Source organism: Muntiacus reevesi, chromosome 2 (genome assembly GCF_963930625.1).
Source record: "Muntiacus reevesi chromosome 2, mMunRee1.1, whole genome shotgun sequence".
Lineage (NCBI taxonomy): Eukaryota > Metazoa > Chordata > Mammalia > Artiodactyla > Cervidae > Muntiacus > Muntiacus reevesi.
In genome coordinates, this window is record NC_089250.1 from 277,270,471 (window position 1) to 277,297,577 (window position 27,107).

General features: G+C 47.6%; 2 protein-coding genes across 2 annotated transcripts; one reads left to right on the forward strand and one right to left on the reverse strand.

Annotated features, from left to right (window-relative positions):
• Positions 1-1,738: 1,738 nt before the first annotated feature.
• On the reverse strand, positions 1,739-2,752 carry LOC136157664 (basic salivary proline-rich protein 3-like). The gene has a single exon (XM_065919480.1). It carries the CDS (start codon positions 2,750-2,752, stop codon positions 1,739-1,741), a length of 1,014 nt encoding a protein of 337 aa, XP_065775552.1.
• A 10,437-nt stretch (positions 2,753-13,189) lies between these two features.
• On the forward strand, positions 13,190-24,829 carry GP6 (glycoprotein VI platelet). Its single transcript, XM_065919481.1, has 8 exons — positions 13,190-13,223; positions 15,939-15,974; positions 16,090-16,347; positions 17,627-17,911; positions 19,404-19,457; positions 20,772-20,831; positions 22,410-22,460; positions 24,588-24,829. Exons 1-8 carry the CDS (start codon positions 13,190-13,192, stop codon positions 24,827-24,829), a joined length of 1,020 nt encoding a protein of 339 aa, XP_065775553.1.
• The last annotated feature ends 2,278 nt before the right edge of the window (positions 24,830-27,107 follow it).

The following is a 27,107-nucleotide window of genomic DNA, read 5'->3' on the forward strand; positions in this document are numbered from 1 at the left end:
TTGCAAACGAAGATGCCCATGACAAATTCATCTCCCACACAGCTAATGCAGCTCATTATTAAAGCTACAAACAATCAATAGAAAAATGGGCCAAAGTTCTATATGATATTTCTCCAGAGAAGGCATACCTGTGGCCATAAAGTCCATAAAAACAACAACAAAACCTAGGCATCACTAACTATTACAGAAATGCAAATGAAAACTGCAAGGAGCTATCAGCTCATAGGGGTGAGAAAGGCCTTTGTCTAAAAGTCTACAAACAATAAAGAGTGGAGAGGTTTTGAAGAAAAGGGATCCTTCCTGCAGTGATGCTGCCAAGGTAAATTGTGAACAGTCAGGATGGAGGGCAGGGTAGGGTTCCTTAGCAGGTGAAAAGTGAATGAAATGATGACGCCTCCTCAACCAATACAGAAAAAGAAACTGCAAACCCATTAAAGAGCTAACTTGAGGGATGATGACTCTAACCCTCTTAGGGAAACTACAGAGAACACCATTTGACATAAATCGGAAGAAATTCTTTTTGGATCCACACTTAGAAAAACGAAAAAGAAAAGAAAACTGAACAAAAGGGACCTCATTAACCTCAAAAGCTTTTGCACAGCAAGAGAAACTCAAATGAAACAAACAAAAAACAAACCCCTGAAAATCAGGAAAAAAAATGTTTGCAACCAAATTTAAAAATAACATATTAATCTCCAAGACATGCAAACAGCTCCTGCAGGTTAATATCAAAACATGATCAGCCCAATAGACGTACAGGCCAAGATCGAAAGGGATATATGTCCAAAGAAGGCATCAACATGGCCATAGAGCACATGAAAGGATGCTCAGCATCACTCTTAGAGAAATGCCAATAAAACTGCAACGAGGTTATCTGGTCAACGACCTCAGAATGGGCATCTTCCAAAAGATCTACGAAGATTAATAGCTGCCGAGGGTATGGGGAATGGGGAATCCTCCGACACTGTGGGCGGGGATGTAACTGGGTGGGTGCAGCCAGGAAGGAAAACAGTGTGGAGATTCCTTAAAGCAGTAAGTATAGTTGCCACCTTATGAGGCAAGCCCACCCCTTGCCTTAGATCCCGATACAATCAGAATTTAAAATAACACTTACTCCCTTATTTCATGGCAGCCCAATTCACAAATTCCAAGACATAGCATCAACCACATGTCCATCAATAGAGAGATGAAGAGTCACTGGTCCATCTAGACACTGGAATACACTCAGCCATCAAAGACAGCAACAAAAATGTCATTAAGGGCAGCATGGATGGGCCCAGAGATTTATCCTACTAAGAAAAGTCAGAGAGCGAGAGAGAGAGAGAGAAATATTATGTTACTTAATGTGGAACGTATAAATTCTTTCAAATGAACAAATTCATAACCAGAAGGAGGCTCACAGACTAATAAAGCCCACCAGTGATTATTTCAACAAAGGGAAGGGAAGGGAGCCATTTAGAGGCTGGGTTGACATACACGCTGTGCTGTGGTCAGCCGTGGCCGACTCTGCGACCCTGAGGACCGCAGCCCACCAGGCTCCGCAGTCCATGGACTCTCCAGGCAAGAGCACCGGAGCGGCCGCCACGCCCTCCTCAACACACACACTCTACTAGATAGCAAGGAGATAATCCAAAAAGCCAGGGCAGTCTACTGAAGACGCTCAAAGAGCCGGTCTGGGAAAGACCCCTGAAAAGAACAGAACAGATGCACCTCTATATAGACCTGGATCAAGTTCCTGTCACCCTAAAACAAACAGAGCAACAGACACCGACTGTAATCCAAAGGAAAAGAAAAACTCAATTCCCCCGAAGCGTGGAGCATGAGGGCGCCTGCTCTCGCCCCGAGTCGCGGCCGGTGGTTGGGCCGCCTCCCTCGACGTGAGCCTTGGGGTCGGACTTGATGGCCGATCTGCCGGGACGGTGGCCGGGCCCCTCCGCTGCGCGCGGGCCGGGCGGCGGGGCCGGGGCGTGGGGGCTCCGGGGTGGCCGGCGTCCCGGGAGCGCCCCCGCGTGTGGCGGTGGGGCCCGCGCTTGCTGTCCTGCCGGCCCCGTCGTGTCGCTCTCTCGGGGCCCTGTCCTCGGCCCTCGCTGCCCGTCGGGTGCCCGCCTGTCCGGGGCCGTGGGTGTCGTCCCCGGCCTCCGTGCCGCGGGCGTCCCCGGGCGGGGGGCCGCGGGGAGCTGGGCCCGGCGGGAGAGCGTTCTCCCGGGCCCCCGCGGCGCTGCGGGTTGGGGCGGCGGGCGCGAGCGCCGCGAGCGGCCCGGGGCTGGGGAGGCCGGCCGGAGTCCTGGGCGCCGCGGGAGCTGGGGCCGCCGGCCGACTCGCGTCCGGATGGTTTCCAACGGCCCGGGGCCCCTCGCGGTGGCGCGCGCCGTCTATGCCCCTCTCGGTCCGTCCGCCCGTCCGCCGATCCGGGCCGCGCCCCGGTGCGTCTCGCTTCCCCGCCCGCCCGGCCCCGCTGGTTGCCCGTCGCCGCCGTCTGTCCGCTCCGCCGCCGTTGCTGGGCGCGGGGAGTGCGGGTGCCCCCGCCGCGCCCCGCGCCGGTGCGCTCGCCCGAGCGCGGGTCGGGTCCCCGGGCCGGTGTCCCCGGGCCCGCTCCCGGGCGGCCAGGAGGGCGGGCCCGCGGCGGGGGTCGCCCCTCGTTCGCCGCCGCGGCGCGCTGCGCCCCTCGTGGACCCACGTGCGCGGGCGGGGCGGTCGGCCCCGGTGATCGCCTCCCCTCTTCCTCACTTCGTGGGTTTCCGGGGCCGCGCATCGCCCCGCGCCCGGCTCCTTGTACTCGCTTCTCTGGAGAAGGGAACGGCAACCCACTCCAGTATCCTTGCCTGGAGGATCCCACGGACAGAGGAGCCTGGCGGGCTGCAGTCCGTGGGGTCGCAGAGAGGCAGACGTGACTGAGTGACTTTCGTCACTGTCACGTGGAGCATGGAGAAATTCTGCTGCCTTGTGGCCACTTTTGGTAACAACAACGGGAAAACATCCGCAGCGGGGCACTCGATACCAGGCAGGCCTGGGTCAGTCAATTCAGTTGCTCAGTCGTGTCCCATTTTTTGAGACCCCATGGACTGCAGCACGCCAGGCCTCCCTGTTCATCACCAACTCCCGGAGTTCACTCAAACTCATGTCCAGAAGTCGGTGATGCCATCCAAGCATCTCATCCTCTGTCATCCCCTTCTCCTCCCGCCTTCAATCTTTCCCAGCATCAGGGTCTTTTCCATTGAGGCAGTTCTTCGCATCAGGTGGCCAAAGTATTGGAGTTTCAGCTTCAGCATCAGTCCTTCCATTGAATATTCAGGGTTGATCTCCTTTAGGATGGACTGGTTGGATCTCCTTGCAGCCCAAGGGACTCTCAAGAGTCTTCTCCAACACCACAGCTCAAAAGCATCAATTCTTCAGGGCTCAGCTTTCTTTATAGTCCAACTCTCACACCCATACATGACCACTGGAAAAACCATAGCTTTGACTAGATGGGCCTTTCTTGGCAAAGGCCTGCGCGAATGTAAGGAAAAAACACCCGTCCTCAAATAATGCCCTCGGTTAGGTCCTGGAAAAAGAATTTAAAACAGAGCAGACAGTCCGGAGGCCAATCTCCAGAGGTCAGTTTTATTCACACCGTTTTTTTTTTTTTTTAAAAATCACATGAACAGCCTCCACATCATGAAATCTTAGAGAAACCCAAATCAAAACTGCAGAAAGGCATCACCTCACACTGGTTAAATGGCCTTTGTCAGAAAGTGTACAAACAGTAAGTGCTGGAGAGATTGTGGAGAAAGGAGATCCCTCCTACACTGATGCTGTCAATGTCGATAGTCAACAGGCAGGATGGAGGTCAGGTAGGAGGTTCTTTAAATAATAAAAAGTGATTGAAGTCACCGCACTTCCTCCCCACAAGAAACTCCAATCAATTAAAGGGCGAAATGGAAGAATGATGACTCTTTAACCCTTGGTGGAAATGTAGACAACATGCAGTTTGACATGTATTGCGGCAATTTCCTTTTGGGTGACTTCCTACGTGAGGAAAGAAAAATAAAACAAAAGTCAACAGGAGGGACCAGGTGACCTGAAAAGCGTATAGACAGTAGGGAAAACCTCACTGGAAGAAAAAGGTAACCCTCAGAATGGGAAAGAAATGTCTGCAAATGAAGATGCCCACAAGGAATTCATCTCCCAAACAGGCAAACAGCTCATGAGCTCATTATCAAAGATACAAGGAACCCAATAGAAAAATGGGTCAAAGTTCTAAATGGATATTTCTCTAAAGAAGGCATACATATGGACATAAAGCCCATGAAAAAGAAGAAAAAACCTTAGCATCACTAATTATTGGGGCTTCCCTTATGGCTCAGCTGGCAAAGAATCTGCCTGCAAGGCAGGAGACCTGGGTTTGATCCCTGGTTTGGAAAGATCCCCCTGGAGAAGGGAAAGGCTACCCACTCCAGTATTCTGGCCTGGAAGATTCCATGGACTGTATAGTCTGTGGGGTTGCGAGTCAGACATGGCTTCACTAATTATTACAGAAATGCAAATCAAAACTGCAAGGAGCTATCAGCTCACACGGGTCAGAATGGCCTTTGTTTAAAAGTCTAGAAACAATACAGAGTGGAGAGGTTGTGGAGAAAAGGGATCCCTCCTACACTGATGCTGGGAATGTAAATTGTGAACAGTCAGGATAGAGGACAGAGTGGGGTTCCTTAACAGGTGAAAAGTCAATGAAGTTACCCCACTCCCTAACCAATTACAGAAAAAGAAACTCCAGACCAGTTAAAGAGCTAGAGGGGGGACAATTACTCTAACCCTCTTGAGAAAAATATATTAATAATAGCAGAACAGGCTTTGATAAAAATCACAACAAGTTCTTTCTGGATCCACTCTTAGAATAATGAAAAATAAAACTGAATGAAAGGGCCCCTATTATCATCAAAACCTTTTGCATGGCAATGGAAACCTTAAATGAAAGGAAAAGAAAACCCTCAAAATGGGGGGAAAATGTTTGCAAATGAACTTAAACAGCAAGCAGTTCATTCCAAAACACGCAAACAGTTCATGCGGTGGTGGTGGTTTAGTCGCTAAGTCGTGTCCAACCCTTGCGACCCTGTGTACTATAAAGCCTGCCAGGCTCCTCCGTCTATGGGATTCTCCAGGCAAGAATACTGGAGTGGGTTGCCATTTCCTTCTCCAGGGGATCTTCCCAACCCAAGAAGCAATCAACCCAATACGAAAATGGGCCAAAGGCCTAAGTGGACGTTTGTCCAAAGAAGGCACTGAGATGGCCATAAAGCCCATGAAGAGGTGCTCAGGATGACTGTTAGAGAAATGTCAACCAAAACGGCAATGAAGTATCTGCTGACACCCCTTAGAATGGCCGTCTTCCAGAAGATCTACAGAGATAAAGTGCTGCCCAGGGTGGGCAGAAAGAGTCCTCCCCCTCTGTGGGTGGGGATGTAAATGGGTGGGTGCCCGCGGAAGGAGACAGTATGGAGACACCATAAAAGCACTGAGCTACCACCTTCAGGGGCAAACCCGCCTCTAGCCTCAGTTCCGGAGAAATGCATAACTTAAAGGGATACACGCACTGCTATTTTGAGGACACCACTATTCACAATATTTTAGACAGAGCATCAAACCAAAGTGTCCATCAACAGAGAGAAAAAGAGTAACTGGTCCATCCAGACGTGGGCATGCACTCGGCCATCCAAAAGAGGGGCGAAATGCTTTGGAAGCAGCGTGGTTGGACTGAGAGATTATCACGCTGCGTGATATCAGTTAGAGAGGGAAGGAGAAATGACGTATCACTTAAGCATGGAATTCATTAATTCATCCAAATAAACTGATATATAGATAGACTCAGACTTAGAAAACCAAGTTATGATGATTAAAAAAATGGTAGGGGAAGGGGGACATTAAGAGGGTGGGATTAAGTAAATACACACTAATTATTGTCAGATCATCCAAAAGAACCTACAGGAGTAGCACTGGGAACTCTTGAACACACTGACATTACCTATTTCGGAAAAGACCCCCTTCCCCCAAATAGATATGTGTTTGTGTATAACTAAACCAAGTTCTTGTACATCTAAAACAAACACCTCGGGAATCAACTCTACTTCAATAGAAAATAAATGCTCAATTACCAAAACCGAAACCAAAAACACCAGCGGAGCGTGAAGAGATGCTATTGAATTCTGGCTGCGTTTGTAACAGCAAAAACCTATGCTGATGGACGCGTCCTCACCAGGCCTGCGGGGATGTAAGTGAAAACCCCTGTCCTCAACAGATGTCCTTGGGCAGGTCCTGGAAGAAGTGTTCAAAACAGGGCAGATGGTCAAGAGGCCAAGCTCCAGAAGTCACTTTTACTCACACTGTTTTTTAAAAAATCTCATGTGCTGGGGTCCAGCCTCGGCAGGATCCAGGAGGTATCCTCAGGATGAACGGCGTCGGCGAGAGAGAGAGAAGACACGTGAGAGCAGCCTTGATAGGGCCAAGTCTGTGTTTTACTTTTTGGCAGCTGGTTTTATACCCTTTTACAGAACATTTTCAAGGTACAAGATGCTTACTCATGATTACACAGGATTAGTGTTACATCATTTTGTTTTTTAGGAAAAGCAGGATGTTTTTTGCTTTCTAATTCTATAGTAATTCTTAGCACATGATCTTCTGGCCTTGGGGCTATTAACATTTTATGCAGCTCAGGTGATTGTAAACCTATTTTCCATTTTTATGGTGACCTTAACTGAAAGGTAACAGGGTCATAGGGAAATAGTACAAAGTAGAATTATATTCTTGTTAATACAAAAATTAATCTTTCTGCAAAAGTTGTCAGTTGTGTTTATCTAAGAAGTTTACCCCATACAGACTCTGCGGCTTCAGTGAGGCAGCTTCTGCCTACTACTCCTGGCAGACAATTAACAACCATCTCATTGTTACCACCCTAGGGCTAAGTTCTTATTTCTCTAGATCTTTAACTATATTAACAATGGTTTTTATAACACAACCTTAGCACATTAAAGGCAAAAATACAGCAAGCAAAACACAGCAAGCAAATCTCAACCCAATAACCACCTATAGAATATTTTTTCTTGTGTTTTCTAATAGGACTCCTTTACCCCTTAAAAAGGCTCTATGTCTATTAGGGCTTTTATATAATCAGGTTCTCTATGCTACTTTATGATTAGGATATTATAAGCAATCATGCATATTAGTACCAAGCACATAAATGCGTTTGGCTAACAAACTACCAGCAAAGGAGTTTGAATTAAAACACTCCTTTCACCCTGAATAATCTCATAAAATACCACCACCTGGGAAACTTATTGATTAAAGTTCTAAATTGATTCTTATTTGGGAGGAGATCGGGGAAGGCCTTCCTGCCTGTGTCAGAGAAATTAGGGAGTAGTCCATTGAGGCAGGCATCAGAAAGACAGATATCATCTTTAAGGTGAGCGCCGGGAGCAGCTTTTCGAAATCCCTGAAAACCTGATCTGCCTTGCCTGTCAGGCTTTCTCCTCGTGACCTTGTCATGCGTGGGATCTTGTGAGCTGGCCTTTTCGAAACCCCTGAAAACCTGATTCTCCTTGCCCATCAGGTTTTCTCCCCTATGGCCTTTTTAGGGGTAGGGTCTCATGTGTTGGCTCCCAGCACACATGAAAAGCCTGCACATTCTGACATCTTATTGAAATGCAAATCAAAGCTACAACGAGGAATCACCTAGATAGAGAGATATGCTCAGTTCTGTCCGACTCTCTGTGTCCCCACGGACTGTAGCCCACCAGGCTACTCTGTCCACAGGATTCTCCAGGCAGGAATATTGGGGTGGGTTGTCACTTCCTGCTCCAGAGGATCTTCCCAACCCAGGGATCGAACCCAGATCTCTTGCATTGCAGGCAGATTCTTTACCATCTGAACCACCAGGCAAGTAACATAAGCAAACACAAAAGACCACATATACACAGTATGATTCCAATTGTAAGAAATACCGAGAACAGGCCAGATCATAGAGACGGAAACTACACTGGGAGTTATCAGGGCTTCAGGAAGGGAGAACGGGGCGTTATTACCAAGTTAGATTCTCTACAGGGTAAAATGCATGGACACCTGGAGACGTGTTTTGAACAAGGTGCTCATACAGAGTATCACCTGACAGATCTCTGTGATGGGTGGTTTCGGTGAACTTTTCTTTGGAGCAGTGACGTGGGTCAGAAATCAACACAGAGCAAAAGCAATACACTCAGCCCTGAAGCTCTGATGAGGAAAAGAGCCTGCATTTCACCCAGAAAGTGTGAGCAGGAAAGATGGGCGTGGCTGGAATGAGCCTAGCAGAGCCCTGACCGCAGACTGTAGGGGCGGGGCCGGGACGCGCCAGCCTTGGGGGGCGATTCTTTACTTTCAGTTATAATTATAGATGTAATTAAACATATAAAGCATATATATGTGTGTGTGTGTAGTTGAAGGATCCTGGTGACTCAGTGGTAAAGAATCTGCCTGCAATGAAGGAGACCGCGGTTTGATCCCTGATCAGGAAGCTCTCCTGGAGAAGGGCATGGCAAACCACTCCAGTGATCTTTTTTTCTTTGCGGTTGAGTTCCTTTTCCTGACAACCCCCGCAGGCACCCTTCCTATTTTTAGTATATGTGTTGCGGAAGCGAGCACGCAACCACCCTTCCTGACTCCAGTATTCTTGCCTGCAGAATCCCATGAACAGAGGAGCCTGGCACCTACAGTCCATGGGATTGAAAAGTTTCCGAGGGGACCAAGTGACTGACACTTTCACTTTTTCATAGTTATTTACTATGATATATAATACGATATATTATTATTCATATATTATATTATGAATTATATATATAAAATATACATTATATTATGAATCATTATTATATCATATATAATATGATATATATATAATATATATAATAAGATATATATTAGTGTTGTATTAGTTTCAGGTGTAGGCACAGCAATTCAGTTATGCACGTATATATTCCTTTATATACACACAGTTATTCTTTTCCAGCCTCTTCTCCCTTATAGGTTACTGTTGACACAGACATTGAGTCCAGTCCCCTGCGCTGTCCAGTAGCTCCTTCTTGTTCCCCTATTTTTTATTGTAATTCCTCCCTCTTTTCTGGCTGCACTGTGTGACATGTGGGATCTTAGCTCCCCGATCCAACCTGCGCCACCTGCAGTGGGAGCGTGGGGAGCGTGGCGTCCTAACCACTGGACCGCCGGGGAGGTCCCTGTTTGCCTGTCTTATAGATGGCAGTAAGTATATGTTGATCCCAAACTCCCAGCTCATCTCCCCCCACCACCTGCTAGCCCCTTTGGTAACCGCATATTTGGTTTCTATGTGAGTATTTCCGTTCTGTAAATAGGTTCATTTGGACCAGGTGATTCTTTGCTGCAGTGGAGGAGGAGAGAGCTGTCCTATGCATTAACCACTAGATGTCACTAGCATGATGCCCCATCCGATTGTGGGACAACCAGAAAATGTCTTCAGACGTTGCCGGCTGCCCCTGGGGAGGGGACAGAATCACCCCCAGTCAACAACTGTTGGGTTACATCATTCAGGGACTAAGAGGGAAATATAGACTTGGGTACACAGATACCTCTTTATAATGCTGGAGAAGACTCTTGAGAGTCCTTTGGACGGCAAGATCAAACCAGTCAGTCCTCAAGGAAATCAGTTCATTGGAAGGACTGATGATGAAGCTGAAGCTCCAACACTTTGGCCAGCTGATGTGAAGAACTGACTCGTTAGAAAAGACCCTGATGCTGGGAAAGATTGAAGGCAGGAGGAGAAGGGGACGACAGAGGATGAGACGGTTGGATGGCATCACTGACTCAATGGACATGACTCTGAGCAAGCTCTGGGAGTTGGTGATGGACAGGGAGGCCTGGCGTGCTACAGTTCATGGGGTTGCAGAGAGTCTGACATGACTGAAGCAGCTTAGCATGCACACAAAATGAGAGCAGGACTTAAGACAGCCTAATTAGACGAACAAAAGAGAAGCACTTTTCTCTCCCTCACTGGAAAACACACACACACACACATGAAAACAAGTGGCCCAAACTGGCTGTGGTAGCCACCTCCTGACCTTCTACCAAAGAGATTGCATTAGGTTCCTCCAACCTCTGTAACAAATACCATCACCTTGATGACTTGTTCAGTCGCTAAGTCGTTTCCAACTCTTTGTGACCCCATGGACTGCGGCACATCAGGCCTCCCTGTCCTTCACCAGCTCCCAGAGTTTTCTCAAACTCATGTCCATCGAGTCAGTGATGCCGTCCAACCATCTCATCCTCTGTCGTCCCCTTCTCCTCCCGCCCTCAATCCTTCCCAGCATCAGGGCCTTTTTCAATGAGTCAGCTCTTCGCATCAGGTGGCCAAAGTATTGGAGCTTCAGCATCAGTCCTTCCAAAGAATATCTGGGGTTGATTTCCTTAGGACTGACTTGAGGCCGGAAGCCCAAATTCAAGTTGTCAGAGCCGGGGGCGGGGGTGAGGTGGGGGAACACACTCTCGGAGGCTTGTGTCTTTTGCAACTTCTGGGGCTCCAGCCACTCCTCAGTTGGGGCGGCGTGGTCCGTGTCTCTGCCCGCCTCCCCTCATCTCCTCTGCTGTCTGTCTTCTCTTTTGAGGACACTTGTTGGAGCTAGGCTCCGCCCAAATAATCTAGGACAGTCTCATCTCGAGATCCTTAATTACATCTGCAAAAGCCTTTTTCTGGGTGCTCCCCTGGCGTCCAGTGGTTAGGACTTCACTTTCCAACGCAGGGGGTGGGAAGTTGATCCCTGGTCAGGGAGCTAAGACCCCACATACCTCGGGGCCAAAAAACCAGAACACAAAAAACAGAAGCAATATCGTAACAAACTTAATAAAGACTTTAAAAGTGCTCCACATCAAAAACAATCTTAAAAAACTCCTTTTCCGAATAGGCTCCGTTCAGAGGTACGGGGGGAGGGCTGGGCGTACTTTTTAGGGGAAGCACCTCGTTTCAACCGGCCACAGAGTCCTGCCTCTGGGTGATGTCAGTAATTATCCACTCCCGCCTTGCAGGAGGAATCCTCAGGATGTTGCAGAACCCAAAGCCTGCCACGCCCCTGGGCTTGTACTTCTGTGAAATGGAATTCCTTCTCGGTTTTGCCTGGGGTGAAGGTCAGCTCAGCTTAAACCCTTTTAAAAAAATTGGAATATAATTGCTTTACAATGGGGTGTTAGTTTGTGCTGGACAGCAACCTGAATCAGATATACAAATACCCCTCCCTCCGGAGCCTCCCTCCACCCCCATCCCGCCCTCTGGCTCATCACAGAGTGCTGAGCTGAGCTCCCTCTCTACACAGTGGCTTCCCACTAGCCATCTACTTTACAGACGGTCGTGTGCACACGTCAGTTCAGCTTAACCCCTTCAGGTACCGAGATCGGCAGCCCAAACCATCCCGACACAGCTCCTGAGCCCCAAAGGGCAGCATGAAGGATGTGACCCCGGCCTGGTCTCCCGTGGTGAAGAGCCCACCCAAGCACCCCGTCCACGGCGGGTCCGTGCATGACTTTGTCACCGTCTGCTCTCTGGGCTCCTTCTGCACGTTTGAGTTTTGTTTTGCCCCGTCTTATTGTAGATCGGTTTGATGGTCTTCTGTCCGTCTGAAGGTGGTACCTGGGTTTGTGAACCACCTCAAAGCCTTCAGAGAAGCAGCTGAGGGTGAAGCTGACATGTGACTCAACGCTTGTGGTCTTCGGGGTTTCTCAGTTTCAGAAAGGAAGCGGATGTTGGTTGTGAAGGTTTGTGGTTAGCATCAGCTGTGAGCCGCAGGTTGCTTGCACGTCCGTAACAGACAAATCTCCGTGCGGTCAGAGGTTCTCACGGACATTTGGACCTATAACCCTCTCCCAGAAAGAGAGTGGGCTGTGGATTCAGACTCTGAATTCCAACCCCTCTTCTTGCTAACACAGCCCCATTTTTTTTTTTTGAAAGCAGATAGTGGGGACTTTGTGCTTTTAAAAATCTGTTCTTTTCAGTTGATTTGCTTGCAAACAACCCTGGTGAAGCTGATTCTTCTTAATTTAAGCAGAAAGAATTTTTGCTTAATGATTTTGAAAAGAACAGTGTGGTCAGCAGAAAAGTGGGTGCCCCCCAAGGTGTTTACATCCTAATCCACAGAAACTTCTACTTTATATGGCAAAGGGGGAGCAAGGTGGATGATGGGTTCAAGTTCCTAACAGTTGACTTCAAAGGAGGAAGACCATCCTGGATTGTCTGGATGGGCCAAGCGATAACAAGAGTCCTGGAGAAGACTCTTGAGAGTCCCTTGGACTGCAAGGAGATCAAACCAGTCAATCCTCAAGGAAATCAACTCTGAGTATTCATTGGAAGGACTGATGCTGAAGCTGAAGCTCCGATAATTTGGCCACCTGATAGAAACAGCCAACTCATTGGAAAAGACCCTGATGCTGGGAAAGATTGAGGGTAGGAGGAGAAGGGGGAGACAGAGGATGAGATGGTTGGATGGTATCACCGACTCAATGGACATGAGTTTGAGGAAGCTCTGGGAGATAGTGAAGGACAGGGAGGCCTGGTGTGCTGCAGTCCATGGGGTCGCAAAGAGTCGGATATGGCTGATCGACTGAAGAACCACTTCTGCACTGGCAGGCAGATTCTTTCCCACTAGCCAGCAGGGAAGCCCTACCAATGTATTTTTCCCCTTTCTTTTTAAGACGTTAATTTATTTGGCTGTATCAGGTCTTGGTTGCGGCACGTGGGGTCTAGTTTCCTGATCAGGGGTGGAACCCGGGGTTCTCCTGCATTGGGAGCTCAGAGTCTTAGCCACTGGACCACCAGGGAAGTCCCAACGTACTTTCTGACTCTATGGATTTCACTCACCCATTGGGGTGTTGATCTCTGAGCCCCTAATGAATGTAGGGGCTGCCGGAAGCAGCAGAACACAGACGATGCCTCACGAGGCAGACTCGCTGGGACCCTGGGCTGGCGGCAGCAGATAAGCCAGGCTCCTCGGAGCTTGTGTGCAAGTCACACTACGGAGGGGACGGCTCCGGCACGATGAGTGCCACCTAGGGAAAGCCAGGCTGACGCGGGAGGGCGGAGCGGGCCCTTCACGCCGCCATCGCACCCTGTGTCCGGCTCCCGCCCCCACCCAAGGCGTCCCTCCTGGGCTGCAGGGCTCAGGGCGGGCGAGGAACCATGTCCCCGGCCCTGGCTGCCCTCTTCTGCCTTGGTGAGTCATTCTGGAAACTGCTGAGGGACAGGCAGAGGGCTAGGAGACAAAGAAGTGTTTTTTTTTTAATTGCACCAGGGCAGGAGGTAACTTTCAGGGCAAGAGGTGACCTACAAGCACCACCTCACTTATTTGTTGGGTGGGAAAACTGGGACCCAGGGGGAGGCTGCTTGTATGAATTATTCTAGTTTATTCGTGGCTGGGTCGAGAAATCAATACAGGTCTCAGAGTGTTGGGCTGCATGCAACCTTCTTCCGCTGCACCATATTGTTTTGTTACTAATTAATTAATTAATTAAAGTCTAGTTGATTTACAATGTTGTGTTAGTTTCAGGTGTACAACAAAGTGAATCACACATATATATTATATATATCATATATATAACCACACACATATATAATATATATTCAGGTTCTTTTCCCTTAGAGGTTATTACAAAATACTGAGTAGCGTTTCTTGTACTCTATTACTATAGAGTACTATAATTTTTAATTTTGTTTGAGGTGTATTTGATATCAGTGCTAGATTATAGATTTACCTTGTCAAAATCCCTTATGGTTCTGGTGCCAACAATTTTGCTGTTTGTGACAATGTGATTGGACCTTGAGGGTATTATGCTAAGCGATATAAGCCAGATAAACAAATATTGCAGGATCTTACTTATACATGGAGTCTCAAAAAGTCGAACCCACAAAAGCAGAGAGTAGCTTGGTGATTGCCAGTTGGGGACAGGTGGTTGAGGGTGGAGGTGGGGGTAATGGAGAGGTAGATGATGTGGTCAAAAGGTACAGACTTCCACTTATAAGATGAAATCAGTCCTGGGGGCTTAAGTCATAACATGGTGACAATAGCTAACCATTTTATAGCACGTACCTGAAATTTGCCAAAAGAGTAGATTTAGATTTCTCACCAAAAAAATACCGCCAAAGATATTTAATTATGTGAGGTGACGGGTGAGTTAACTAGCTTGATTGTGGTAATTATTTCACAGGTCATCACGCCATACACCTTGGATATGTAAGATTTTTATTTGTCAGTCATCTCACAATGCCGGAGTAAGGGTCTCCTGTAATAGGACTGGTGGGGAGACTCAGATGCATTTTTTTACAGTCTCCTCCTTATCAAGCTCTATTCTGGGCACGTCTGCACATGATTTCCTTATTTCTTCAAAGGAATTTTATCACGGAAAAGGACAGAGGCTCCCGGGTCTAAGCAGGAAGGGAGACCGGTTGTGTTATCAGGGATAAGAGTGCGTACTGTGAAGACAAACTGCCCTGTCACTCACGCCTTTATCCATCCTTGAGAGAGCTCATGGAGCTCTCACACGTGCATCTTCTGTGCTTTTATTTCATTTTTGGCTGTGCGGGGTCTTTGCTGCTGCGTGCGGGCTTTCTCTAGCTGTGGCGATGGGGGCTCCTCTCCTCTGCTTGCGGTGCAGAGGCTCCTCATTGCGGTGGCATCCTATGGTGGGCATACGCTAGGGGTCTGCAGGCTTCAGCAGTCGCAGCTCCTGGGCTCAGTAGTCGAAGCACCGGGCTCTAGAGCACGGGCTCGGTAGTTGTTGAGCTCCGACTCAGTTGCTCATGGGCACGTGGGATCTTCCCGCATCAGGGATCGAACCCGCGTCTCCTGCACTGGCAGGCAGATTCTTTACCCCTGAGCCACCAGGGAAGCCCTCCTCTGTGTTTCTAAAAAGACACTCATTTAATCCCCATGATGGCGTGATGAAGCAGGGCCTCCTATTATTCCCATCTCACAGGTGAGAACACAGGCCCAGAGGGGTTAAGTAACTTGTTCAAGGTCACACAGTGACAAGCTCAAATACAAACTAAGCAATGTTTGCACCAAATCCACATGCTTTACTGCAAAAATGTGCTGCCAGTGTTTAAATCTGCCTCCTGCCAGTTGCAGGACTATGGACCTCATGGGATCTACTGTGCAAAAAAAAAAAAAAATTATTTGTTGTTTATCTGAAATTCAAATTTAACTGGGAGCCCTGTGTTGGTTTTTTAATTTTTACTGACTGGCCATGCCACAGGGCTTGTGGGATCTTAGTTCCCTGAGCAGGGGTCGAAGCTGGGCCCCTGCACTGGGAGGGCAGACTCCCGGTCACTGGGCCACCAGAGACGCCCCAGGTTGCCTTCTTTCACTTCGATCATGTGCTTGTGTATCTTTGAAAAAAAAATGACACACACACACAATAAAGACTAAAGAAGGGGAACACTCGAAACTAACACAAAGTTGTTAATCAACTATCAGTTCAGTTCCGTTCAGTCGTTCCGGCGACTCCGACTCTTTAGGACCCCAGGGATTGCAGCACACCAGGTCTCCCTGTCCATCACCAGCTCCCGGAATTTACCCAAACTCATGTCCATTGAGTCAGTGATGCCATCCAACCATCTCATCCTCTGTCGTCCCCTTCTCCTCCTGCCTTCAATCTTTCCAGGCATCAGGGTCTTTTCAAATGAGTCAGTTCTTCGCATCTGATGGCCAAAGTATTCAGCTTCAGCATCAGTTCTTCCAGTGAATATTCAGGACTGATTTCCTTTAGGATGGACTGGTTGGATCTCCTCGCTGTCCAAGGGACTCTCAACTATATCCCCAATTAAAAAAAAAAAAAGCATGCAAGTTTGTCTTCTCAGTGTGCAGCACACAGGAGGTGTGGGTTCACACGAGGATGAGGTCCTGGTGACTGGTCCCTTGCTCTTTCCCCAGGGCTGTGTCTGGGCCAGGTGATATGCGCTCAGGAAGGTGAGTCCAGATCCGTCTTCTGGTTCAGCCAACAAGAGGGCAGGAGCTGGGGGACAGCCCAGGACCGGAGGGCTCTGTCGGAAGCTGAGCTCCCCTGGATGTGCTTCGCTTCCAGGTCCTCTGTCCAAGCCCTCCCTCCAGGCCCTGCCCAGCTCCCTCGTGCCCCTGGGGATGCCGGTGACCATTCGCTGCCAGGGGCCTCCGGGTGCAGAGCTGTACCGCCTGGAGAAGCTGAAATCTGGGAGGTATTTTGACCAGGCGGAGATCATCATCTCGGCGATGGAAAGAGACCAAGCCGGCCGCTACCGCTGCTCCTATCAAATAGGGATGCACTGGTCCCCTCCCAGCAGCCAGCTGGAGCTGGTTGCTACTGGTAACTGGGGGTGGGCGTGGCTAGACATTTAGGCTCAGGGCTCCGTGGTCCTCTGTTCCCGGGGCCAAGAGGGTGAGAGTGGGGGGTGATGAAGACCCTAAACCCAAAGTCCTGGGATGAGGGTGGGGGGTGGGGATCTTGGGATTAGGGTGGGGCAAGCAAGACGCTGGCCTTGACTGCCAAATTTAGGGAAAGTGCCCAAAACTCAGTAACCCACATAAATAATATGTTAATGCAATATTAAAAACCCCCACAAATCAATGCAAAAAATCCAGGTGTTCACAATAGTACAATTTTAAATAAAGACAAATTCCTAGATTGTCATTCCAAGTCACATCCAAGCCTGACACGAGAGGAAAAAATGTGCACCCCTCTAGCCACGTTTATGCCTTAAAAAATATTTATTTTGTGGCCACATCCTTGAGGCATGTGGGATCTTAGTTTTTCATTCAAGGGTCCAACCACCTGGCCCCTTCAATGGAAAGATGGAGTCTTAACCACCTTCTCTTGCTCTCCCCTTCTCCCCCAGTTTTAGTATTTTTCAATTGAAATATAGTTGATTTACAATGCTGTTAATTTCTGCTGTGCAGCAAAGTGCTCCAGTTATATATATATATATATATATATTTTTTTTTTTAGAGAAATATTTTTCCATTATGGTTTATCATAGGGTATCGAATATAGTTCTCTGTGCTATACAGTGGTAGAACCTTGCTGTTTATCCACCCTACATATACACACTTATACCTGCTAACCCCGACCTCCCACTCCATGCCTCCCCCAGCCCTCTCCCTCTTGGCAACCACCAGACTGTGCTCTGCGTCCATGAGTCTGTTTCTGTTTCACAGATGGGTTCATTTGTGTCATATTTTAGATCCCACATATAACTGATATCATATGTGACTTGTCTTTCTCTGTCTGACTGACTTCACCTAGTATGATCATCTCTAGTTGCCCATGGCATGTTGTTGCAAATGGCATTATTTCATTCTTTTTGGTGGCTATGTGGTATTCCATCATATACATGGACCGCATCTTCTTTATCCGTTCCTCTGTCGATGCATATTTAGGTTGTCTCCATGTCTTAGCTCTTGTGAATATTGTTGCTGTGAACACAGGGGTGCATGTATCTTTTCGAGTTAGAGTTTTGCCTGGATGTGTGTCCAGGAGAGGGATTGCTGGATCATACGGTAATTCTAGTTTTAGTTTTCTGAGGAACCTCCATACTATTTTCCACAGTGGCCACCATCTTTAATCCTAAATTTCTCTCCTTTCCCAGGAACTTCCCCCAAGCCTTCGCTGTCAGCCCAGCCCAGCACGGCGGTGTCCGCAGGAATGACCGTGACTCTACGCTGTCAGAGCCAGTATGGTTATGACCAATTTGCTCTCTACAAGGAGGGGGACACCAGGCCCTTCAAGTCACCAGAGAGGTGGTACCGGGCAGACTTCCCCATCGTCACGGTGACTGCCACCCACAGCGGAATCTACCGATGCTATAGCTTTTCCAGCGCATATCCGTACCTGTGGTCAGCCCCCAGCGACCCCCTGGAGCTTGTGGTCACAGGTCAGGGGTAGAGACAAAACCTTTTCTCCAGCCTTGGCAGTCCCTGATGGAAGTTTCCAGGGGAGGGAGCATGAGAAGTTGGAGGCTTTGGAGGGTATTTGAGTGTCTGGGTGCTGCTGTAACAAGTGACCACAAGTTCGCTGGCTTAAATTTCACAAATGTATTACCTTACAGTTTTGGAAGTCAGAAGTCTGAAATGGGTCCTGCAGGGATAAAACCAAGGTGTCAGCCAGCCTTCCTTCTGGAAACTTGAGGGGAGAATTCATTTCTGGTGCCTTTTCCAGCTTCTAGAATCACCTGTATTTCTTGGCTCCCACGGTCCCTTCCTTCATCATCAAAGCCAGTTTCATAGCATTTTCTAATCTTTCTCTTTCTCTCTGACTTTTCCACTTTCCTGCTTCACTCCTAGGCTTTTAAGGACCCTTGTAATTGGACCTACCCAGATCATCCAGGATGGTCTCCCCAGCCCAAGATTTTATTTTTAAAAAATTTGTATTGGAGTATAGTTGATTTACAGGGATTCCCAGCTAGTGTGGTGCTAGTGGTAAAGAACCTGCCTACTAATGCAGGAGATATAAGAGACTCAGGTTCGATCCCTGGGTTGGGAAGATCCCCTGGAGGAGGGCATGGCAACCCACTCCAGTATTCTTGCTTGGAGAATCCCCATGGACACAGAAGCCTGGTGGGCTACAGTCCACTGGGTTGCAAAGAGATGGACACAACTGAAGTGACTTAGCACACACGCACATGGTTGATTTACAATATGGTGTTAACTTTGGGTGTACAGCAAAGTGAATGAGTTATACACACACACACACATATACATATATCCACTTTTTTACGTTAATTAATTAATCAACTATTTTTATTTAAAAATTTTAGTTTATGTATTTTTTCTTTTTTTTTTGGCTGCACCTCTTGGCATGTGGGATCTTGGTTCCCTAATCAGGGACTGAGCTTGCATCCCCTGCAGTGGAAGCTTGGAGAAAGTGAAAGCCAGGAAAAAGAAATTTTTAATATTGTTTTAATTTGAATGCCATGAAGAATGCTTTGTGATTGGTCTGGGTAAACAAGCAGATAGCAGGGGTAGTGGGAGAAGGAGGGGTCTGATTTGTTCCCTAGGCAGTTCCCATTTCTCCCCACATAGGATGCCTGTCCTTCTCCGGACCTAGTCCATGGTTTCTGCCTCCTCGTCTGGTGCTCAGGAGACAAAAGCCACTTTTGTTCCCAGTATCTGTAAGACGGCAGGTCACAGGGATCCAGAAGAAGGCACAGGATTGAAGTTTGGAAAGCAGGGAAGGCAGCTACAGGGATCGTCATTAATTAGCCCCAGAATGTGCTAGGTGTGCCTTTCAAATGCTGTTTAAGACTCACCACAGTCCAGTGATGGAAGCATCTGTATTTTTATTTTCTAGGTGAGGAAACTGGGTTTGCTCAGGAACCACACCTAACAGTGCACAGATTTCTCTCTCTTATTTTTCTGATTTCTCAGGGACCTCTGTGACCCCCAGCTGGCTACCCACGGAGCCACCTTCCACCATAACAGGTAGGTTTTGGAACATTCACCCTGTGTCAGTGGTATAAAGGCACAGGAACCCCATTATTCTTCTCCTATTTGTCTAGATTTCTCAATTTACTTGAATACTGGAATGGGTTCCATTTCCTTCTCCAGGGGATCTTCTTACATAATTACAGTACAACAGAAAAACCAGAAATCTGACATTGGCACAATATATATGTATAGTTCTATGTCGATTTATTACACAGATTCCTATAACTACCACTGCATTCAAAATACTGTCCCAAGAGAAAAAAACAAAAAATGCTATTCCATCCTCACAAAGATATTTCTCATGGTCCCTCCCTTTATAGACACCCCTCCTCTCACATGATCCCTAACTCGTGGCTAATTTGTTCTTCCTAGATTTAATTTCATCATTTTGAGACTGTTACATATAAATGGAATCATGCAGCATGGAACTTTTTGAGGTTGTTTTTCCGCCCCCCCCCCCCCCATCATAATACTCCATGGACGTGAGTTTGAGCAAGCTCTGAGAGTTGGTGATGGACAGGGAAGCCTGGCATCTGCAGTCCATGGGGTCGCAAAGAGTTGGACTCGACTGAGTGACTGAACTGAACTGATCATAATACCCTTGAGATTTTTCCAAGTTGTTGCATGAATCAATAGTGTTTCCTTTTTAAAAAAAAATTAAAAAAATTATTTGTTCTTGGCTGTGCTGGGTCTTCATTATTGAATGGGCTTTTTTTCTAGTTGTGGAGAGCAGAGGCTACCCTCTAGTTGTGATACATGCTCTTCTTATTGTGGTGGCTTCTCTTGTTTCAGAGCACAGGCTCTAGAGCATGTGGGCTTCAGTAGTTGCTGCTCCTGGGCTCCAGAGCACAGGCTCAATAGTTGTAGCACAAAGGCTTAGTTGCTCGACAGTATGTGTGATCTTTCTGGACCAGGGATCAAACCCAGGTCTCCTGCATTGCAGGTAGATTCTTTACAGCTGAACCAACAGGAAAGCCCCTACCCTCAGTATATACACTAAAGAAAAATTTTTTTAAAAAAGTGTATTTACACAGAAGCTTGTATGTGAATGTTCATACAGTAACAGAATTCACAATAGCCCCAATGTGGACATAACCCAATGTCCATCAGCGGATGAATGGAGCCATTTCTCAGGAAGCCACTCAGAAACTGAAGATGGTCGATCTTGGGCTTTCTGAGTTTGCCTTTCCTCTGTGTGTGTGCGGTGTGTGGTAGAGAAATGAGCTCCAGGGAGATGGGATAGCTGAAGGGGTAAGGGGAGTAGGGCCTAAATGAACAGACCTGACTTTCTTATAATCCTCTGCTTAGAATTCACAGAGGCCTCCAGGAAACTGAAGCACTCGGTTGTGAACGAAGCCACCACAACGCGTGAGTAACCAGGCACTCGGAGCTCGCGCTTCCGTCATCTGAGGCTGTCCGCTTTCAGTCTGCTTCTCAGAACCACCTGACTCTTGCCGCGAAAGTCGCTGGTTTGAGGGCGAGGCTGGGGTGGAGATGGGCTCTGAGCTTGGGGGCAGAGGAGCATTCTGGGTAAGTGGCTGCTTCCAAGATGGCGGCACCGAGGCTACCAGGGGGACGCCATTACTTATCCCTACACGGCGCTCTTCTTCTCCTTTTCTAAATTTACTTTTCATTGAGGGACAATTGCTTTACAATGACCTGTTGGTTTCTTCTGTACAACAACGTGGATCAGATATACGTATGTCCCCTCCCTCTGGAGCCTCCCTCCCATCCCCAGCAGTGTGATGTTCTGCTTTTTCTTTTGGGCTTTCTGTCACTTACTGTGTTGCCACAAGAACTTTTCTACGCGGGTAGTAAGTTCTGAGTTGTTTTTTTTTTTTTTTTTTAATTTGTTGGCTGTACTGTATGGGATCAAACGGGGATCAAACTCGCGGCCTCTGCGTTGGAAGTGCAGAGTCGGAACCACTGGACCCCCAGGGAAATCCCTTTCGTGTGCTCGTCCAACTTGGCTCTGACCCATGTGTGTAGGCTTGTTCCCATTGCTTCCAGGCCCAGCTTCAACCCCACCCAGATCGGAGTTTTCTGGACACAGTCCACCCTCCAGTCCACTGCACTTATGTTTCCCTCATGCTGCTGTGCTGTTTGCCCTTGGCTTCCCCAGGGAGAGTCTCCTTTTCCTTCAAGACAGAAAACCTTGGCAGATTCCCTGAGGATTCGTTAGCGCTCTCCATGGGGTCCACACACTTTCTTTAGGTTCCTGATGCTGGCAGGTTCTTTCTAAGACCCTGAGGAGATTCTTCCCCATCCTATGTTTAAAACCCTTCTTGGTTCCCAGTCACTCTCAGGAGGATTGGTAAAACTGACCCATAGGTATTAAGTCATTTGCCAGATGGTAAAGAATCTACTTGTAATGCAGGAGACCTGAGTTCAATCCCTGGCTTGGGAAGATCCCCTGGAGAAGGCAATGGCAACCCACTCCAGTATTCTTGCCTGGAGAATTCCATGCACAGAGGAGCCTCATGAGCTACAGTCCATGGGGTCGCAAAGAGTCAGACATGGCTGAGTGACTAACATTATCACTCTATCCACATCTAATAAGTGATGAGTTTGAGGTTCAAATCCGAACACTCTGACTCTGCAGTTCACGTTGTTTACTTGCTCAGTCATGTCTGACTCTTTGCAACCCCATGGACTGTAGCTGGCCAGGCTCCACTGTCCATGGGATTTCTCAGGCGAGAATACTGGTATGGGTTGGCATTTCACCCTCCAGGGGATCTTTCCAACCCAGGAATTGAACTCGTGTCTCCTGCATTGGCAGGCATTTTTTTTTCTAAACCACTGAGCTATCAGAGAAGCCCTTTGTAGTTTACACTCTTCTTATAAACCTGGAATTCTGCTTCTCAATGCAGCTGTTCAGAATTGGGGGTAGAAACAGGGGTAGAAGAGATGGTTCCACCTCTTTACATTATCCTTTTTGATTCCCAGAAGCTTCTAGGAATATCACTGTCCTTCCAAAGGAGTCGGACCCTCCAACTGGTGAGTAAGTGTCCTTCTCTGGACCAACTTCCTTCCCCCTCTAGCCCATGTCTTTACCCCAAACTGGCTGCTTTCCCAGCGAAGAAGCTGCGTCTCTCTGGTCTTGGGTTCTGATATGTCAGCCAAGAAGGGGAGGGGTAGTGTTAGCAAATGGAGCTCAGAATTGGGCAAAGACCAGTGTGAAGGTGGAGATTATCTCAAAGGTCAGAGGAAGGGAAATTTCATCTCTGTCCTACCCTTTATGACAGTCTCCTCTTCCACAATCAGCCAAACAACCAGGGAGTGTCTGTGTGTGGGGAGAAGTTGTATCAGAGGGCTGTGAGGGGGTGAGTGCAAGACGTGCTACTCAAAGAATGGGGCTTATCTAGTCCTGATACTTGGTCAGGATGAGAGGAATCCTCGAGGAAAGAGGTTGGCATCCTAGCTTGTTATTCTTAATTGTGTCTGACTCTTTGCAACCCCGTGGACTGCAGCATGCCAGGCTTCACTGTCCTTTGCCATCTCCTGGAGTTTGCTCAAACTCCTGTCCATGGGTTTGGTGATGCCATCCAACCGTCTTGTCCTCTGTTGTTCCCTTCTCCTCTTGCCCTCAATCTTTCCCAGCATCAGGATCTTTTCTAATGAGTTAGTTCTTCGCATCAGGTGGCCAAAGTATTGGAGTTTCAGTTTCAGCATCAGTCCTCCCAATGACTGGGTTGATTTCCTTTAGGATTGACTGGTTTGATCTCCTTGCAGTCCAAGGACTCTCAAGAGTCTTCTCCAACACCACAGTTCAAAAGGATCAGTTCTTCAGCACTCAGCTTTCTTTATGGTCCAACTCTCATATCCATACATGACTCCTGGGAAAACCATAGATTTGACTAGACAAACCTTTGTTGGCAAAGTAATGTCTCTGTTTTTTAATATGCTGTCTAGGTTTGTCATAGCTTTTCTGGCTAGCAGAGAGTAATAGGTTTTCAGATGAAAAGTTTGGCTATAACAACTCAATATGTGACTTGGAGTGGGTCCTGGAGATGAGCTTTTTCCTTTTTTTTTTTTTTTTAAAGATTTTTTTTCTATTTATTTATAATTTTTACTTTTGACTGGGCTGGGTCTTAGTTGCAGCTTAAGGCATCTTTGGTGTGACACGTGGTTTTCTCTCTACTTGTGGTGCTTGGACTCAGTAGTCAAGCCTCACAGGCTTGTGGCATGTGGGACCTTAGTCCCCTGACCAGGGATCCAGCCTGCGTCCCCTGCATTGAAAGGCAGATTTTAACCACTGGACCACCAGGGAAGTCCCAAGATCATTATCTGTTGGCCCCTTAATGGACCGGAACCTGGTGATCTGGAGTCGACAATAGAAAGTAAGAGAGAGAAAGAGGCTGATATCCCCTGGTTTACGCGGAAAGCCCATAAAGTCCTATTCTTAGGGCTCGCGCTGCTGCACGTAGGCACCAGGCGCCCTGTCGAGGGGGTGAAGGCACAGTGCGCCTTCTCGAGAGGGTCTTAGAAGCCTGGGCAAGAAAGTGAGCTCAGCGGGCCTCCGCGCTCCAGGGAATTAGTCAGAAATAGAGAGGTAGAGAGAAAAAGAAAGACACGGGGACCCAAGCTCTGATGGAGCAAAGGTGTTTTAATCAACAAGGTGTGGGCATATATAAGGTAGTTATTCTCAGCAAAGATAAAGATTAAAATTCCAGACTTACAAAACATAAGATGATCCCTATCAAAAAGAGAGTTGCAAACAATCACCTTTTACCATTTGGCTCATTAAAAGGAGGAGGGTACTTATCACTGTAATGAGAAATGCCTGGATTCCTCAGCCCGGGGAAAGGTGTGCCTCTCTCAGGAATTAATAAAGGCCAGAGGGTTCCTGACAGATGCAAAAGAGCACACAGGAAGCCTCTTGTTAAATGCTTCCTGACAATTATCATTATTTTTTTGGATATGGACCACTTTTAAAGTCTTCACTGCATTGCTTCTGTTATACATTTTGGTTTTTTGGCTTGCGAAGGATCGTTAGCTCCCCAACCAGGGATCAAACCTGCACCCCTGGCAATGGAAAGTGAAGTCTTAACCCCTGGACCACCAGGGAAGTCCCCTTGGAGCTGGGCTTTTATCATCTGTTCCTGTCTCTTCTTGTTCCTCCAGGTCTTGCCCTCCAGCGCTACACCAAGGGCAATCTGGCCCGGATATGCCTTGGGGCTGTGCTTCTAATTCTCCTGGTGGGGCTTCTGGCAGAAGACTGGCACAGTCGGAGGAAACCTCTGATGATGATGCACCGGATCAGAGCTGCACACAGGCCGCTCCCACCCCTCCCGCAGACCCAGAAACCACAGGGTCGGCAGGAGAGGGGTCGACCAGATGGTCACAACAGAGGCTTCCATCACTAGACTCCCAGGCTTGGTTGCGTTTAAGAGATTGGTCGTGCGAGTTGGGAGGGGACCTAGAGAGAGTGGACTGTGAGAGCCACAGTCTCCTCACTGTTGTCTTGCTCATTGCCTTTATTTTTTTGGCTGGACTGCGAGGCATGCGGGGATTATAGCTTTTTTTTGGGGGGGGGATTATAGTTTTATAACCAGGGATTGAACCCACGCCCCCTCCATTGGAAGGAAGAGTCTTAACCACTAGACCACCAGGGAAGTCCCTCCAGATGGACTAATTTTTTAAAATTTATTTTTAATTGGAGGAAAATTGCTTTACGACGTTGTGTTGGTCTCTGCCGTACATCAGCAGGAATCAGCCACAGGTGTCCACGTCCCCTCCCTCTTGAACCTCCCTCCCACCTCCCACGCCTCTAGCTGTCGCAGAGCACCACTTTGAGCTCCCTGCATCACATAGCAAATTCCCACTGGCTATCTATTTCACACGTGGTAGGATGCGTGTTTCAGGGCTGCTCTCTCAATTTGTCCCACCCTCTCTTTTCCCCACTGAGGGTTGACTTCTGACATTACCCCCTCTCGCAGCTGACCCAATCCATCCTCTGCCCCAAACTCTCCCATGTGTCCCCCTTGCCCACCTGCCTTGTGCTTTTTTAAAAAAAATTTTATTGACATATAGTTAATCTACAGTGTTGTGTTAGTTTCTGGTATGCAGCAAAGTGAATCAGTTCCTGAGGTTTTTTCCCTTTCTGGTTATCCCCAAACAACCAACACTGTCTTAAGCTACAGTCTGAAAAAAATCTTTTTGTTTCTTGGATTGTACCTGAGGCTTTCAGGCTCTTGGGTACTCTGTTCTTTCCCCTTTGAATATAATAATAATTATAACCAACATGTTAATGACTTGCCTTTATATTAGAAAAAAAGTCCAAAGTCCTAAGCTTATCCTGAAGATTTGGATAGTTAAATCCATAGAGACAGAAGACATACTGGTGGTTGGCAGGGGTTGAGGCAAGTAAGATTCTTGTTGGTCAGTTGCTCAGTCGTGTCTGACTCTCTGCAACCCCATGGACTGCAGCACACCACGGTTCCCTGTCCTTCACTGTCTCCTGGAGTTTGCTCAGATTCATGTTCATTGAGTTGGTGATGCCGTCCAACCATCTCATCCTCTGGTACCCACCTTCTCCTGGTGCCTTCAACCTTTCCTAGCATCAGGGCAATTACTGAATTGATTGATTTTTTTTTCCTAATTTTGCAGTGATGAAAATGTTTTGCAACTAGGTAGAGGTGGTGGTTTCATAACAAAGTGTACTAAATGCCACTGAGTTGTTCACCTTAAAATGGTAAAATTTTATGTTACATGAATTTCACCTTTATAAAAAGAAAACAAAAAACCCCCAGCCTTGCTCCCTGACATCCATCCCTGTCTGTGTGGGGTCACTTGTCCTAGGGAGGTAAGTGACATAAGTCGGAAATACTTCCCTTTTCTTGTTGCCAGACTGCGGCATCTAGCTGGGTGCCCTCCTGTTAAACCAAAGCCGCTCACAGTCTTCAGATGAAGTCCAGTCTGACTCTCCCATGAATATGACTCTGGTACACATCTGGGGTTCTAGCTCCTACCAGAGTGAACCCCAGACCCTGACTTTGTTAGGGAACTCTCCGCCAGGAGCTGTGAAGAAGATTGGCAAGATCTGACCCCTCCCCCAACACTGCCAGCCCCCAGGTTGCCTGCCTTCCTGGCGACTCTGAGCTCAGAGTCCTCCCCCAGTGCGCCCTCTGTGCCACTTGGGCTAGAGGAACTATCTAGGAGGAAGTTAAGGTTAGGAAGAAAAATTAAAAAAAAATAGTACAAAAAAAAAAAAAGTAATTTTTATAGAAAATAACATTAAAAGGAATGTATATGTATACATACCACCGAATCACTTTGCAGTACTGCAGAAATGGACACACCATTGTAAATCAACTACACTTGAATTTTAAAAAAGCAAAAAAATAAAGGTTCTAAAAAAGTAATTCTTGCACTGCTGCTTTAAGGAATGTGGGGCTTCTGTGCGTCCCAAGGGAATTCTGGGGGCTGTAGGAAGAAGAGCTATGCATACCATGAAGTTCTGTTTCCTGTGGAATCATTAAATCATTAACACGGAATCATTAAACATTAATCAGAGCAATGATGTGATCATACATGTGCTTCATGTATGTGTGTGTTAGTTGCTCAGTCGTGTCTGACTCTTTGCGACCCCATGGACTGTAGCCCACCAGGCTCCTCTGTCCACGGCATTTCCCAGGCAAGAAA

Bases quoted from the DNA above. Each gene is read 5' to 3' on its own strand.
- LOC136157664 (XM_065919480.1), bottom strand. From the start codon at position 2,752: ATGCGCGGCCCCGGAAACCCACGAAGTGAGGAAGAGGGGAGGCGATCA.
- GP6 (XM_065919481.1), top strand. From the start codon at position 13,190: ATGTCCCCGGCCCTGGCTGCCCTCTTCTGCCTTG. The intron at 15,975-16,089 runs GTGAGTCCAGAT...CTTCGCTTCCAG, and splicing joins GGTGATATGCGCTCAGGAAG to GTCCTCTGTCCAAGCCCTCC. The intron at 16,348-17,626 runs GTAACTGGGGGT...CTCCTTTCCCAG, and splicing joins GCTGGAGCTGGTTGCTACTG to GAACTTCCCCCAAGCCTTCG.